A 14,919-nucleotide genomic window follows, 5' to 3' on the forward strand; every position below is an offset into this window, starting at 1 on the left:
TATTCATATCAAGGAAAAACGTTTGTGAATCTTCGACAACTAGAATTAGATTTACCGAACAGTCTTAGGGTATCAAACATTTTTTTATACAAGTTAACATTTCGGTACATCTTGGACAACTAATATTGGATTTAATGAACCGTATTGGGCTACCATGAACCTAAAAGAACACCATTGAAAACCCTCTTTATCCCTTTTTTGGCCTTTGGAAATACAGTCGACCCTCAAATAGTACGGTTTCTAATAGTTCATTATTGGTTTTATGTGGATTTTCTAAGAAGATTTTTAAGGATTTTTAAATATCTCAATGATCAGGAAATTTTAAAATCCTAAAAAATCTTCTATGACAATCTGTATAAAACCGAAATCGAACTATTGGAAACCGTACTATTTGAGGGACGACAGTAGTTGATGTGAGGGACAAAAGCATCTAACTATACAAGCCTGTCCCTGCAGCCCTTGGGAAGATTGTGCCTGACCTACAAAAATTAACTCTTGTCAGTGGGCAGGATGTTTTGTCATTTACTCACAATACACTATTTTAAACACCGGCAAAATTTTCCTGTTATGAGCACTAATGGAATGTTGCCTTGAAGCTGATAAACACTCGTAGTCATCGTAGGGTTAGTATTCTCGCCAAACACCACTGTCACTGCCTCCTCCTCCTCCTCCTCTGCCAGGCTCAGGAGAATGGTTGTTTTGTTGGTTGGCAGCTGCTTTCTTGAGCCATGACCTCCCTAGTCAAGTGTAAGTGACTGTGTGTGTGTGTGTGTGTGTGTGTGTGTGTGTGCATGTGTGTGAGAGAAGTAAACTTTCACTCTTTCAAATGTAAACTGTGGTAACTTGGGCATCACACTTGCCCTGTGTCCTTGGGGAGTGGGTTCTTATCCAGCAGAGGCTCAAGGGCCAATGAGGCAGAGATGAGCACCACGGCCATGCACAGCTGTAGTGTATGCCACAAACTTGCCTTTACCTCTACTGGTGGTTAGCTGCTGCCTGTTGCTGGCACAGGAAGATTTCTTCATGTCACTCTCATACTTTGTTCTGCTTTATATCAGCAAGGAGGTGGTGTTGCCAAACCTGTTTTGAAAGTTAATGAGCTACAGTAACAGTTATATGTTATATTTATTTACTTATATTTATACATCATATTGTATGATATTTACATACTTTTGAAGGAATATATTTTTATGGAAAGGAGAAAAAATCTTAGCTATGCCTGTTGATAGGTTTTAGGTATTATTTTGTTTTACACAACTGTCATACCACCAATGTATTGTGTGTCCTGTCAAGCATGGCATTCACTGTCTGTCTGAGGGCCTTTTTTATCATGGGTGTGTATGGCAAGTTTACGTTCTGTAGATATGTATCACTCAAGTTTCAGAGAATAAATGCTGATATTTAGCTGCGTTTTGTCATTATTTTGTGTTGTTGGTGATGACGTGTTTTGTTCCAGGCGTGTGCCACACGTGTGGGGACAAGGTGACGGGTGCCGGCCAGGCGTGCCAGGCCATGGGCAACCTGTACCACACCAACTGCTTCATCTGCTGCTCCTGCGGTCGGGCGCTGCGAGGCAAGGCCTTCTACAACGTGCACGGCAAGGTGTACTGCGAGGAGGACTACCTCTACTCCGGCTTCCAGCAGACGGCGGAGAAGTGTGCCATCTGTGGCCACCTCATCATGGAAATGGCAAGTCACCACACAGTAACTTGATTCAGGCTTGAGGATATTGCAGTTTAAAAGAAAGGCCCAAATAATTGATCTCATTCAGGTTAAATTAGTAACTGGAGAGCTTCAGTTACTTATCTATATCTATAACTCAAGTGCCCTCTTATGCCCTTATTCATGACTGTACCTGTAGTCTCTAGATCCTTCTGTTCGTACATTCCCTCCCCAGAACACTGACACCCCCTTCCCATCTTCATGTATTCTTCAGTTCTGTCAGTTCACCCTAATAATGGTCCCCCAACACTCCTGGCATCCTGTTTAACTTTTGTATTTCCTCTTCACAAAATCTTTTTCAAGACAAAGAGCAGAAGCTTTGAATTTGTTTTCCTCACGTGTTGTTTTCTTGGTGTCGTGTGACGGTGGGTGACCTTTGCCTCCTCTTCCTCCAGATCCTGCAGGCCATGGGCAAGTCCTACCACCCGGGCTGCTTCCGGTGCTGCATCTGCAACGAGTGTCTAGACGGAGTGCCATTCACGGTCGATGTCGACAACAAAATATACTGTGTTCATGATTACCACAGGTCAGTATAGTAATACCTGGATTTACGAGTGCATTACTTTACGATTTTTTCGATTTCCGAGCAAAAAAAATTCACTAAAAACGCCGTGGTTATGAGCGGTGACTTGGTGCGTGAACATCCTGTTTGTAAAGTCGAAAACACAAGCATGGGTTCCCTCTGTGAGTCAAGGAGGAGTGTTTCATAATGTTGCCTTGTTGACATACTGTGTGTCATATGAGTCAAAGAGGAGCGGAGTTGTGACTGGGTTTGCTGTGTTTCAGAATGTTTGCCCCCAAGTGTGCAGCATGTGGCAAGAGCATCACCCCCGTGGAGGTAAGTGTTTGTGGTAGGCGTTTCACTTCTCACTCTGCCCTCTCATCTGTTAACCCGGTAGCAGCGATGGGCTAAATTTGTGGCTTCACCGTGTAGCAGTGACGGGCGAAATTTGTGCCATGATATAAACCCCCCAAAGTAGATGATACATAATCTGATCACGAATGCTTTGATATATATTATGAAATGGTTTGTGTGAGGGGTGATTTTTTCTCATTTTTCTCGCTTGGAGGGACCATTAAGAAACATGATCCCCGCTTCTACCGGGTTAAGGCCATGAACCACAGAGCATATATACTATTGACGTAATAAGGTAAATTAAAAAAAATCCTCTTATTTCAAGTATCTAGTGAGCCAGTTTTGATAAGCTGAAGTGGCGCTGTGGTACTCTTAATTTGTGGATCAATAGAATTTGTGCATTACAGGGAACAGGCGAGACGGTGCGAGTGGTCTCCATGGACAAGGACTTCCACGTGGACTGTTATGTGTGTGAGGCAAGTGTTCCATCTCTGTGTGTTCTTCATAATTTAGGTCTTTCAGTGTGTGCTGCTGTGTTCCACCAGTTATCTCTTGAATGGTGTCCCTTGTACAGCTACTCTTGTAACTTGAGTGTGTTCTTGTCAAGTTCATTGTGCTCACATTTGATGCTGATTTTATGTAAATAATTTATAATATCACAGACCATAAATAACCTTCCTTTACCACAATTAATGGGACACTGCTTGGGTGTGTAAGGCACTGTTACTCTTACTGCGAGGCACGTGGTTCTGTGCTGTAAATAGCAACAAAAATACAAGCTAATAAGACACAGGTCAATAAAATAATACAGTGTGATAGAAGCAGCCTGTTGTCCTCAGTCTCACTTTTTGCCAGCACCTGTTACTGTTGCTCTTTATGTCAGTGTTAAGTACAGTTCACACGAAATTAGAGTAACATAATCTTTCCGCAACCCTACTTCATGCTACAGAAGTGTTTGTAGATCATTGCATGTTGTGACGTAGCTGATTGTGTCCCCCAGAGCTGTGGCCTGCAGCTGACAGATGAACCGGACCAGCGGTGCTACCCCCTGGACGGCCGCCTGCTGTGCCGGACCTGCCACCTGCACCGCCTGCACGCCATGGGCCGCACGCCCTCCAACATACAGGTGGGAAGCTTGACCTTAGGCACAACTTGACAAGGGAAATAGTGTTAGGATCTGCTGCAACAAGTACAAGTTAGATTTATTTTGGCTTGAGATAAGCAAAAACTGGTTTACGAAAAGGGTAGTCAATTAATGGAAGGAAACCATTGTGTGGTTATTGAAATACACCTTACGGTTTAAAATAGATGTTAGGCTTGATGGCTTTATGGGTGAAGAGCATAGATGGCAAAGGACTGGCTCACAGGAGATGCTAGGCTGCCTGGACTCATTCAATCTCCTTGTTTGCTAGTGTATTGTTATGTAACTATTTAAAAGTTTAAAGAAAACGCAATGAAGGTTTACTTGTGATTCATCGTTTAACCAAGGAGTCAGGTTATGCCAGTATGTGAACACTACTTTTAGACGTGTGCTCAGCGAGTGTTGTCTGTAGTCAGCTGTTGTTGTGTGTTGCAGGATGTTGGGGCCACCTATGTTGAGTAGCTGAGGGACCCAGCGCCGGCAGCCATCAGCTCAACTATGGACGGCTCGTCACTGAAGTCTCCTTGAAAGACAAACTACACATTAAGTTCATTGTGATAAAAGCATCTCATTCCCATGCAAAGGTGTCCTGAAAACCACAACTGAAATACATGTCTATAAATACTTGAGTCAGTACTTTATAAGCATGCTTTGTAAAGCTATGGCGCAGGAGAAGACCTTTAATCCGAGGAGCATCGGGCCACTCACTTCTTTTAGACCAGTGAACGGCAGCCAAAATAACTATAAAGGTGTCGGCTACATGGCTGTCCAGGGGGAGAAGTTTGCTCTTTTCCAGGCCGCCTGCTGGGCTGGTAGTTACTAGCCCTTCCAAAGATTAATTTTTACCCCTTTTAAAATTTTGAGACATGATTTAAATAACCAAAACTAATGAACTACTGAGTGGGTCATAAAAGAAAGTTGCTTATATTGACCCAATTGTTTTTACATAAGTTGGGCACTAAGCTTTGCCCTTTGGTATGTCTTTGTGCAAAGGTACTTGATAACTTAGACACAGCGTGTTTAATGTGCTAGTCGCCTGACAAGGCACTAAAATTAGCAAGTCTCCAAGACACACTTACCTTCTGATATTATAGTCCCCTCCTGGGGCCAGGCACAGCCTGTGTGACTTTGAACCCCTGGTGTCAAATAATACTAAAAATGAGAGTGGTTTGTTTACTTAACTTTAAATGGGTAAAATTTAAAAATCCAGATTATTGGAAGTTTTGGCCGAATGTAACTCTGATTAAGCGCCTTCTGTTGCCTTCCCTTACTTTATAATATCTCTGTGTCTCTCTATGAGGAGTGTGTGTGTGGATGTAGTGGTGAGGTCAGTAACACGAGGGCAGCGCTGGCACCCACACCCAGACCACCGGCAAGATGAGGAGGAGTTTGGTGAAGTTCCAGTTTTGTTCCTAGCTTTGTGTGTGTGTGTGTGTGTGTGTGTGTGTGTGTGTGTGTGTGTGTGTGTAAGGAAGAGTTGGGTGAATGTGTATACAGAGTTTTATTTGTCACAAACATTTGCTACTTTTTTGGGTGTGTTTCTGGAGTTTAACGAACACTTGTTTCTGGAATCATTCAAGCAAACAAAAGCACAAAGCATTTGATTATCTGTGTTGCGTTGATGTTTGTGTCGTAAATTTTTTGCTTCTGTTAAAGTATAGATTGATTCCCTTCCCATCATCTTCCTTGTGTATAATTGACAAAGCATTTATTTTTGTTAGGTAAGTACTGGACAATCCTTCATAGAACTGCATTTAAACTAGGCTGCCTATTAAAAACAAACTATATATATACATGCATACATACATACATATACACATACATACACAGACACAGTACACATAGGTATCTCGTTCTATGTGAGAAAGTTGTGTTTTTGAAGAATGTGATGTAAAAAATCTAGTACATTTCACACTTTACATGTTTGGCTTGCATTAACATGACCCAGTGCCCTCGACTTGCATACTGTTCTCATGGAAACGATAATAATGACATATCACACATACTTCCCTTCCACGGCATCCTGAGGACCCGTACTCTCAGAGGCATTTAGCTCTCACAACAAGCATTTCCAAAGGCCACAAAGGAGATTAATTGGGTTTTCATGAGTCCTTTCTGAGGTTCACAATATAGAAAAATGTTTAACCTGTCACTAGGCTGATAAAAATTAATCGGGTTTTCATGAGTCCTTTACGAGGTTCAGAATACATAAGAATGTTTAAACTGTCACTAGGCTCATAAAAATCAAGGGTTTTCATGGGTGTTTTCCTAGGTTCACAATGCAGAAGAATATTTAAACTGTCACTAGGCTCATAAAAATCAATTGGGTTTTCATGGGTGTTTTCCTAGATTCACAATGCAGAAGAATGTTTAAACTGTCACTAGGCTCATAAAAATTGATTGGGTTGTCATTGGTGTTTTCCTAGGTTCACATTGCAGAAGAATGTTTAAACTGTCCAGGCTCATAAAAATTAACTCTTGAAAATTAATTGGGTTTTCACGAGTGTTTTCCGAGGTTCACGATACAGAAGAATGTTTAAACTATCACCAGGCTCATAAAGTTATCCATGGAAGTACTAACACAGCCTCTAGCAAAGCCTTATCCAATGTGTGTGTGAGCCCTGAAATGCTTGAAAATGCGGGTCCAGGGCAGGCCGCCTCGCATAGACTGAGATCAACCTACCTGTACAAGTGTATCCATCTAATTATTTCTGCCCAAGCTTTTCCAACAGTTGGTTACTTCTGTGCCCTTTCTTCTGTGTTGTACAATTTGTTTATAATGAGTTTGATTCTAAGTGCATTTATGGATTGATTGTTTAATCCGTCTCTTAAATTGACCACTGTGATAATGGGAGCGTCTCGGCTGGCTGCCTTACTCAGAGAATTCCTTTCCAGGCAGCGATGTGGTGCAGGTCACACTGTGGGCCCTGGTGGCTGGAGGCAGAGGGGGGAGCCATAGTTACCAGATTATTGTACTCAGAGCATTGTATTTTCCGGTTTCTGACACATAACTATCACAAAAACATCAATAATTAACGGTTTGAACAATAACACTAACTGAATATCGCAATGTGTGTATGTGGGACAGTTTTGGGTTTGAAAAAACTGTAAATACAATGTTCTGAGTGTGAGAATCTGGTAACGCTGAGGTTAGGCGAGGGGGACAGAAGCAGAGTGTTGTAGAGGTGGTCCCTGGCTTGTGCAGTTCTGTTTAAATGTCAGCAAGTTGTGTCTGTCTCTAAAAGTCAAAACATATATGAACAGTACATAATTAGTGTCATTAGTGCTCAAGTCTGTATTCTTAATCGCCTTTGACACACATCAATTATTTCTAAAGGCCAAAAAAGAGGTTAAAAGCATTCTCATGAGTTTTTTTTTATGTTCATAATATAAAGGCCTTGCCAAACTATCACCAGGGTCAGAAAACTACCCTTCGAAAGCCTCACAGGCCCTATGAAAGCCTTGTCAAATGTGTGTGCTTGAGCAACGAAATGTTTAATAACCAACAAATCCAACCAATTTATAATTCATTCTGTAAAACCCCCCTGTAATTTTTCACAATGGCCATTAGACCTGTAATGGAAGACCTGCTTACTTAAGAAATTTGAAGGGAAATCCAATTTAAACAGGCCATGGTGTGCCATTGTACACCACCTCAGTAAAAAGTGCACCAGTCCATTGCTAGAAACCATTGTCTTTAATGCACTTATGTAATAGACTTTATGGCAGTTCAGTTGCATCTAAAAAACAATGTTGGGCTGTTCATAACTCAGGGACCTCCTATACAACATGACATCCGTTGAGTATTGGTGCTGGATGCTGGTGACCATTGTTTTGTAGCTGACCGAGCGAGATAATGTTGGGTGTGGAGCTTCACTGTGCAAGATGAATACAATAACCTAGATTTTCAAGCTTTCAGGAGTGCTTTCTGACATCTTACATATCCCAGTGACAAAACCTGCTTGTAATTTCACTAGGCAACCTGCTTCTGTGGTGATAACTTTGTTGCTATGATTGGCACACTGTTTAATAGTTGACTGACTTAGGCAATGTTTGATGTGTGACCAGCCAGAGAGGGTAATCATGTTTGGTGATTTGTCAGTTTTCATTGATGCTGTATATACTCATGCAAAATTAAGCCCCTAATGATGTGAAATTCTCTATTAAAGAATGAATTTATGCCCCAATGAAGGTAGTCTCCACGTAAATGTCAACCCCTTAAACTTTGATACAAATATTGAAATTTAGACTTTTACATGAGTATATAAAGTAAATACAGCATATTGTTGCTAAATTATCCATCAAATGATTCCATTGTGTGTGTGTTCCTTGTGAGGTCGCCTGAATGCACTGCCCAATGAGTCACACACACACTGGATGGCTGGAGTTTGTATTTGCAATACTTGTCTGAGGGATGCACGGGAACACTTCCTCAAAGACAAAGACACAGCAGTTGCTACACATAATAAGGTCTTGACCTGACACTGCCTGCTTCTGTGCCACGATGTGCTCAGTGTGTTCATGGAAGGATTAATCTCATTACCTTCACCAAGCTCAGAAGTTGTACAGTAATGTTATTTACAGTTACATTCCAAGGTAACTATCTTCAAACTGATGGGGCCAAACAGTTACAAATTTTCCACCTTCACGCAGAGCAGTCTGCAGCGTCTAGTCTTCATTGTGTGTCTCTTGCACTCCCTGATTCCAAGACCAGAACAATGGCTGCTGTGAAATTGTAACACGATTCCTTGATAAGTCAGTTCCCGGCAGCACCAAGGGAAGGGAAGGCTTTAAGTCCTGTCGGCCCTGTCACTGATTAGAAACAAATTACTGGCCCTTCTCTCAGCACAGCCACAGTTTTCTGCACCAGTGAGGCTCCTGAGGCATCCCACCAAGGATTCTGGAGTTGCTGGTGCTCCCACTCTGCTCTTGTGACCTCAGTGACCCCTATACCAAGCCCCAGTGTTGACCTGCACAGAGGAACAGACTTGGGCCTCAGCTTCCCAGGAGCACAGACCACCAAAACCCTTCTGGTGCCACAGCCCAACAAGCCCCTCAGCAGACTAGGCTGCCACCTCTCGGCCCCCCAGCATGAAGCTTGTGGCCTTGGAGCTGCCCCGCTGGCTGGTGTCAGGGCCATTGTATCGGACCACCAGGAGTGTGCTGTCATGCAGGGCCACCGGGGGGCAGGGCCGGGGCCACGCACGGCCCTGCCAGGGTTCCTTACAGCTGTCTGATACAAGGGCATTTTTTTCTATCTCAGGAGTTTTTATGAGTGAGTCGGTTTTAAGTGTGGTTGAATAGGCTATATTAGTCAAATGGTTCTGTTAATATTCACACAAATATATATGTATATATATATATGTATAAACATACTCTTAAACGTTCATCCAATGGGAAGGTTTCAAGTGCTTACCATTACATACCTTATGTAAGATAACGTACAGATTTTTGTCAGTCTTTCATACTCCATGTATAGTTTTGTGAAGTGTCGCTTCAGTCTGTGTGTGAGTGAATCGCTGCGTCCGTGGCCCATTGTATTTTCTGTAAATTAGTGCAAATATGTGTATTTTGGCTGTACATTTTGGGGCGACCCGCCGGGCTACTCAAGGGTCGGACGGAGCTGGGAAATCAACGAAGAAATCTTTTGTAATTTTTTTATGGCCTTTCTGCTCGCCTGCTGCTGCTATCATCCAAGCCAGACTGAGAGTGGGGGGCACTGCATGCAGCATTTGCCTAGGCTGCTGCAGGCCAAGTACCAATGATGGGAAGCAAGAACTCTTAAGATCAGCATTCACTCTGTCTGTCTTGGGGGTCCCTAGTATCAGACCCCCAAGACTCCATCCCCAACAGCCCCCTTCAAGTCTGGCTCTGGTTTTCACTTTGTTCATCATCCAACCTTTTCTACTTAAAGTTCAATCGTTTACACTTTTAGCGGCTACTTACCTGTATTGTCTATGTGGTGCCAAGCGTCCCCGGTCAGGTGTAGCGACAGGACCACCGCCGGCTGTTACCGTGTTGCAGTGTACTCGTGGCAAAGTCAAGCTCATTTATGAAGCCCCTCCCCCTCCCGCTCCCTCTCCCCTGATAAGAAATATTTGAGGCGTATAATGTAAATGGGACGACCTGACAATTTTGTAGTTTTGAGCAAATCTAGTTTTAAAGTAACCACCAGACTCTACACACACACACACACACACACACACACACACACACACACACACACACACACACACACACACACACACACACACACACATATACCCTACATCAATCAAATTCCACAGAAAGATCGCACAACTTTAGGCCTAGGAATCACCCGCTTTAAGGTTGCTTTTTCCTCACTTTGCTTCACCGCACACTGGAGCAAGAATTCAGCTGCTGCTAGATGCCGCCAAAAACATAATATGACCCTCATTGGTTTGATCGCCACTTTTCCTCTAAACGCCTCATATGTAACCCCCCCCAGAGGAGCAGAACCCATGTAAATGTCTGCCTTCTATCTTAAGTTGGCCATTGTAAGGTTCAGTTGCAATTTAATGTCTTTATTGTTGAAACATTACCTTAAAAAATATAGCAATACTGACCTCTTCAATTCAACATTTTTACTGTCGAAACATTACATACAAAAATTAGCTACACCGTCAATAGGCCTGTTGTGAAAAGTGCTATTGAAACCTTACATACAAAAAAATAGTAATACGTATTGTCAATAGGCCTGTTTTCAAGAGTGCTAAAGAGAGTTGACTTTGCCAGGAGTGTTAGAAGCAGTCGTCACTTGGCCAAGAAACATGATTCATCTGTGATAAGACTTCATGGTTGTGGAAAAAAAAAATTACAGTGTGCGAACAGTGACTGGTGAACGGTTTTCCTGTGCCCCACGGAGCGCTGCAGGTGCCCTCTGCTACACCTCGGCCAGCGCGTCAGGCAGCTTGTGATATTTGAGCACAAAACAGTAAAAAACACACAAAAAAATCCTCATGTGCTACAATGTTAGGCTGGCCATTATGTATATACCATGATCCCTTAGCTCATTTTATTAAACATGAACATGGAACAAGGACCAAGGAAGTTTTTAATCCCCTCGAGAATTTGTTTTCTCCTTTGTAAACATGTATGTGGTGAGCATATTGATATCACCAAAAGAGTACCTTGGTAACCTAGTGTATAATAATGGTGGGCCTTACCAGGAAATCACTCGACGGATTGGCCTGGCCCATGGTGTTATGGACTTGCTCAACACGAGTATATGGCACTGTCAGTATCTATGCAGGTGGACAAAGATTCGGTCTTTAGTAAATTGAAGAAGAGGAAATAGTGTTCTGTTGACCGAAAACCAAGTTAGTACAAGAATTAAGCCTCTTTAATATTCAGTATTTGTATATTGAAGAATAGGAAATATAGTACTATTATAGACAGGAAGCCATGACATTTGCAGAATTGGTTCTTATAATATTTTGCATTTGTATTTTTCTGAATAGGAAATTAATACTATATAGCCAAGGAATCAATTTAGTATTAAGCCTCATTAGTATTCATCATTTGTATATTAAAGAATAGGAAATGTATTTCCCATGGACAGGAAGCCAAGCTATTTGAAGTACTAAGTCACTCTAGTATTCTTTATTTGTAGATTGAAGAGTAGGAAATGTAATGCTATGGACAGGAAACAAAAGTTAGCCCAAGATTTAAGCCCAGTAGTAGAAGATTGCAAATGTAGCTGAGATTTTCCAAGTATTAAATCCCTTTGGTGGAATGTGTTCTTTTGCTGATAGAGAATGTCAAGCATCAAGGGTGTGACCAGAGGAAGGTATCTGGAAATTAACGTTAAATGATGAGGTAAATGTGTGCTAAGTGATATGGTTATTCTAAAATGCTGAGTGTATGAAGTAAAGAGAGGATCAGGAATGAGATTTAGAGAGGCGAGGTTATGTTGGAATCAGTGAAGCATGATCAGAATAGTGAGTATACTGAGGTGATGTGGTTATGTGAAACTACCATAGTATTCTCTCTCTCTCTCTCTCTCAAGAAGTGACAGGGAGAAGGAAGGTAATTTTTTGAGGGTGGTGGGGACTACTTGAGTGAAGGTGTGAGGCATTTCATGAGTTGCTAAAATTCTAAACCTACAAGACATATTTTTAAATAATCTGCCTTGTAGCCAACTGCTGGGGAATGTTTGCAGGAAAGCTTTATAATGGTCAACTGTTGGTAGATGAAAAGTCACTCATTCACTCAGATAACAATATGCATCGTATTTAATTAAGGGAATGATATTCATCTCTCCTTATTGATATACCTATTTTGTTTCGAGATGTTATTCATTGTATTGGGTCAAGTATAGCTTGGGCTTGGGAATTTCAGAACATGGGTGAGCAGAGGCCTCCGAGGATTACGAAGCTCGACTCTTGGCTGTGGATATAGCCTACTTCTCTTACAGGTAAGCGATATCCTGTCACAGATATATATATATATATATATATATATATATATATATATATATATATATATATATATATATATATATATATATATATATATATATATATATTAGCTAAAGGAAGTCATGAAAAAAATGACCCGTTTTCTTGGTAAAGGCAGACGCCTCAAACAAGAGGCTGTCAGTGTTGCGGAAGTTTGCTCTTGTGAGTGGCTGTGCGCGCCGCGTGGTGCTGGCTGGCTCAGAAGACAGGCAACAACAGTGTCTGCACGTGGTGTTAGTTAATGCGTGTTGAACCATTTGCTGTGTATTTAATGGTAGAGACTGTGATGCTGTCTGAATAACGTGAACAGTTACTGAATAATGTATTAGTGGGCCATCGTGACAGTAAACACCGGGCAGTCAGCTGACTGCATGCTGGTGCAACAAATGTCTTCCTTGACTTGCTCCACCGAGGAACAACTTACTCAACTAAATTAAAAAAAAAAAGAAAACCATCAGACTGCAAATTGAAGGGACCTGCGACGTGAGTGTGAGTATATGAGCAGCGTGTGAAGCCAGCACACGAGTGTTGGGGCGGCCCCGGAGGCCGCGGCGTTGACGTGATAAGACCGGCCATGGCTGGCGGCGGCGAGGTGTCGCCAAGGATGACCTCTGCTGCCTTCTGGGGGTTGCTGCTGCCTGCTGGAGGGTGAGTACAGTATTTTGCTTGGTTAAGGTTGGTTGCATTAACGCGTCCTTATCTCGCTTACTATATTACCCTACAAAGTACTTTAATTGCTGTTGTCACAGCTACCGTAGCCTAGCTATAAGTCTTCCAACAACCTTCAAACCTCCCGGCAAAACGCAGGAGCATTAGGAAACGAGAAATGGGCGCATTAACAAAACTTATCTTTAACCAAATTTGGTTTGCATGACGCCGCCAAGGAGGCGAGTAGTGTCCCTGGGCTGGGTAGCCCCCTGCAGGTGTGTATAGTGGTTTAGCTGCTGAAGGGGGGAGAGGAGGGGGTGGGGGGGGGTGAGGAGCTGAATCTCTCTGGGTAACTAAAATATTAGAGGTCTTCATGAACATTTTTGCAAGCCAGACAATTATTTCATACGAGTATTGGATCGTACGTCGGGTAATAGCCCGTAGTCTTTCACCATAGGCTCCACAGGCACAAACGCCGTACTATGGCTTGTATCTATGACACTATTTCACTATTCATGAAAATTAATTGAAGGAAAATATTACACAGATAAGGTACTTTCTAATCTGTGTCATCAGAGTCTTGGATAAGCAGCATCGGTGGTTCAGTGGTAGAATTCTCGCCTGCCACGCGGGAGGCCCGGGTTCGATTCCCGGCCGATGCACAGTTTTTTATTTATTTATTTTTTTATTATTATTTGTAAAGTTGTTAATATTGCCTATGTGATTATTGTTGTTGTTGTTATTGTTATTAGTATTAGTATTAGTAGCATTATTATTATTATTATTATTATTATTATTATTATTATTATTATTATTATTATTATTATTATTATTACTACCTATTATTATTATTATTATTATTATTATTATTATTATTATTATTATTATTATTATTATTATTATTATTATTATTATCATCATCATCATCATCAGTTGTTATCAGTTAGTATTATTTATTCATCACTAATATTCTTCACGGCTTGCTTAGGATAAGTATTTGTTCGGAAGTGGGACAACTTAGAAAGCAAGATAGGTTATGAACACCCTAACAACCTTAGATTCATAGATTACATAGGCGGTCGTGATGAGTGAGTCTGAGGAAAACTTACAGATAATGATCAAAGAACTTCGCAAAGTCCGAACGTAGTCCTGAAGTTGTTGTGCAAACTCAGACCACACACAAAAAAAATAATAGGAGTGGGATGGAGTGTTTTTGACAAACATAATAACTAATGTCATGATAAGCAATCTGCTACTTTCCCCTGAAGAGGAAGGTGTACAGTCATTATATCCTGCCAGTCTTACAGACTTGGCGGCGCACAAAACATTTTTTTACAGAAAGCTAAGAAGCGCACAAAGAGGAATGGGGATGAAAATGCTGTGTATGTCATGGGCATCATGGATTAGAGAACCGACAGTGGCTGAAGACATTTGAATGACGTAAAAATAAGAACATTAAGCGCACATACGGAACATGAAGCACACATTTCAATGGATACAGCTAGCGGCGTAATACTGATTGGGTCGACAAGGAAAGCTGCCTTTTTAGACACTTTTGATAGCTTAGTGACCGTGCGAATCTGACGTGCTAGTCGCCTGACCTACGACTTAAAACAAATGAATGCCCAAGATAACTTGCCCTTCTGATATTTTAGTTGCCACGGGCGACTGGCGTATGTTGTGAAGTTCGACCCCTTGCTGTATGCATTGAAATGAAATTATATTATTAAACGCGCCTAACCCAAGTGCAGGCGGCCGTGACCGCGGCACGTGGCTGGCCTCGAGCATGGCTAAACTCAGGTGTGACCATGCAGGGTGTAGCTGCATTAATAATACCTCCATGACTGGGCGGGAGTCACGGCCGCGGCCATTGGCCGGGAGTCCCTGGCAGTGATTGAAGAGGCATTTCAGGAATGGCTGTCAGATGACTGGCCACGCGTGCGATAATCGTCAAGTGACGTCGCAAGTCGTGTTCATGTTCTTGTCGCCCGTCACCGTCAGCCCGCCAGGTGATCTTCCCTCTCCGCAGACACTGGTGGTAAGAACACGTTAACTCACAGTTGCTGCGGCCC

At 42.1% G+C, this 14,919-nt stretch overlaps 2 protein-coding genes and 1 non-coding gene across 3 annotated transcripts in view; all 3 read left to right on the plus strand.

Moving 5' to 3' along the window:
- LOC126987885 (zyxin-like) overlaps positions 1 to 9,983 on the plus strand; it is a 28,845-nt gene extending 18,862 nt beyond the window's left edge. The window contains exons 3-8 of the mRNA XM_050845359.1: positions 1,457 to 1,689; positions 2,118 to 2,248; positions 2,509 to 2,560; positions 2,986 to 3,054; positions 3,579 to 3,704; positions 4,155 to 9,983. Coding sequence (XP_050701316.1) covers positions 1,457 to 1,689; positions 2,118 to 2,248; positions 2,509 to 2,560; positions 2,986 to 3,054; positions 3,579 to 3,704; positions 4,155 to 4,181 — 638 coding nt within the window. The 3' untranslated portion in view covers positions 4,182 to 9,983. The remainder of the gene's footprint in view (positions 1 to 1,456; positions 1,690 to 2,117; positions 2,249 to 2,508; positions 2,561 to 2,985; positions 3,055 to 3,578; positions 3,705 to 4,154) is intronic.
- Positions 9,984 to 12,362: 2,379 nt separating this feature from the next.
- LOC126987886 (cocaine esterase-like) overlaps positions 12,363 to 14,919 on the plus strand; it is a 70,995-nt gene continuing 68,438 nt past the window's right edge. Inside the window, exon 1 of the mRNA XM_050845365.1 lies at positions 12,363 to 12,847. The gene's annotated coding sequence lies outside the window, so the exon portion shown is untranslated. The remainder of the gene's footprint in view (positions 12,848 to 14,919) is intronic.
- Trnag-gcc (transfer RNA glycine (anticodon GCC)) lies at positions 13,439 to 13,509 on the plus strand. The gene has a single exon. It is a non-coding gene; the product is annotated as a tRNA-Gly (tRNA).

Source organism: Eriocheir sinensis, chromosome 67 (assembly GCF_024679095.1).
Source record: "Eriocheir sinensis breed Jianghai 21 chromosome 67, ASM2467909v1, whole genome shotgun sequence".
NCBI lineage: Eukaryota > Metazoa > Arthropoda > Malacostraca > Decapoda > Varunidae > Eriocheir > Eriocheir sinensis.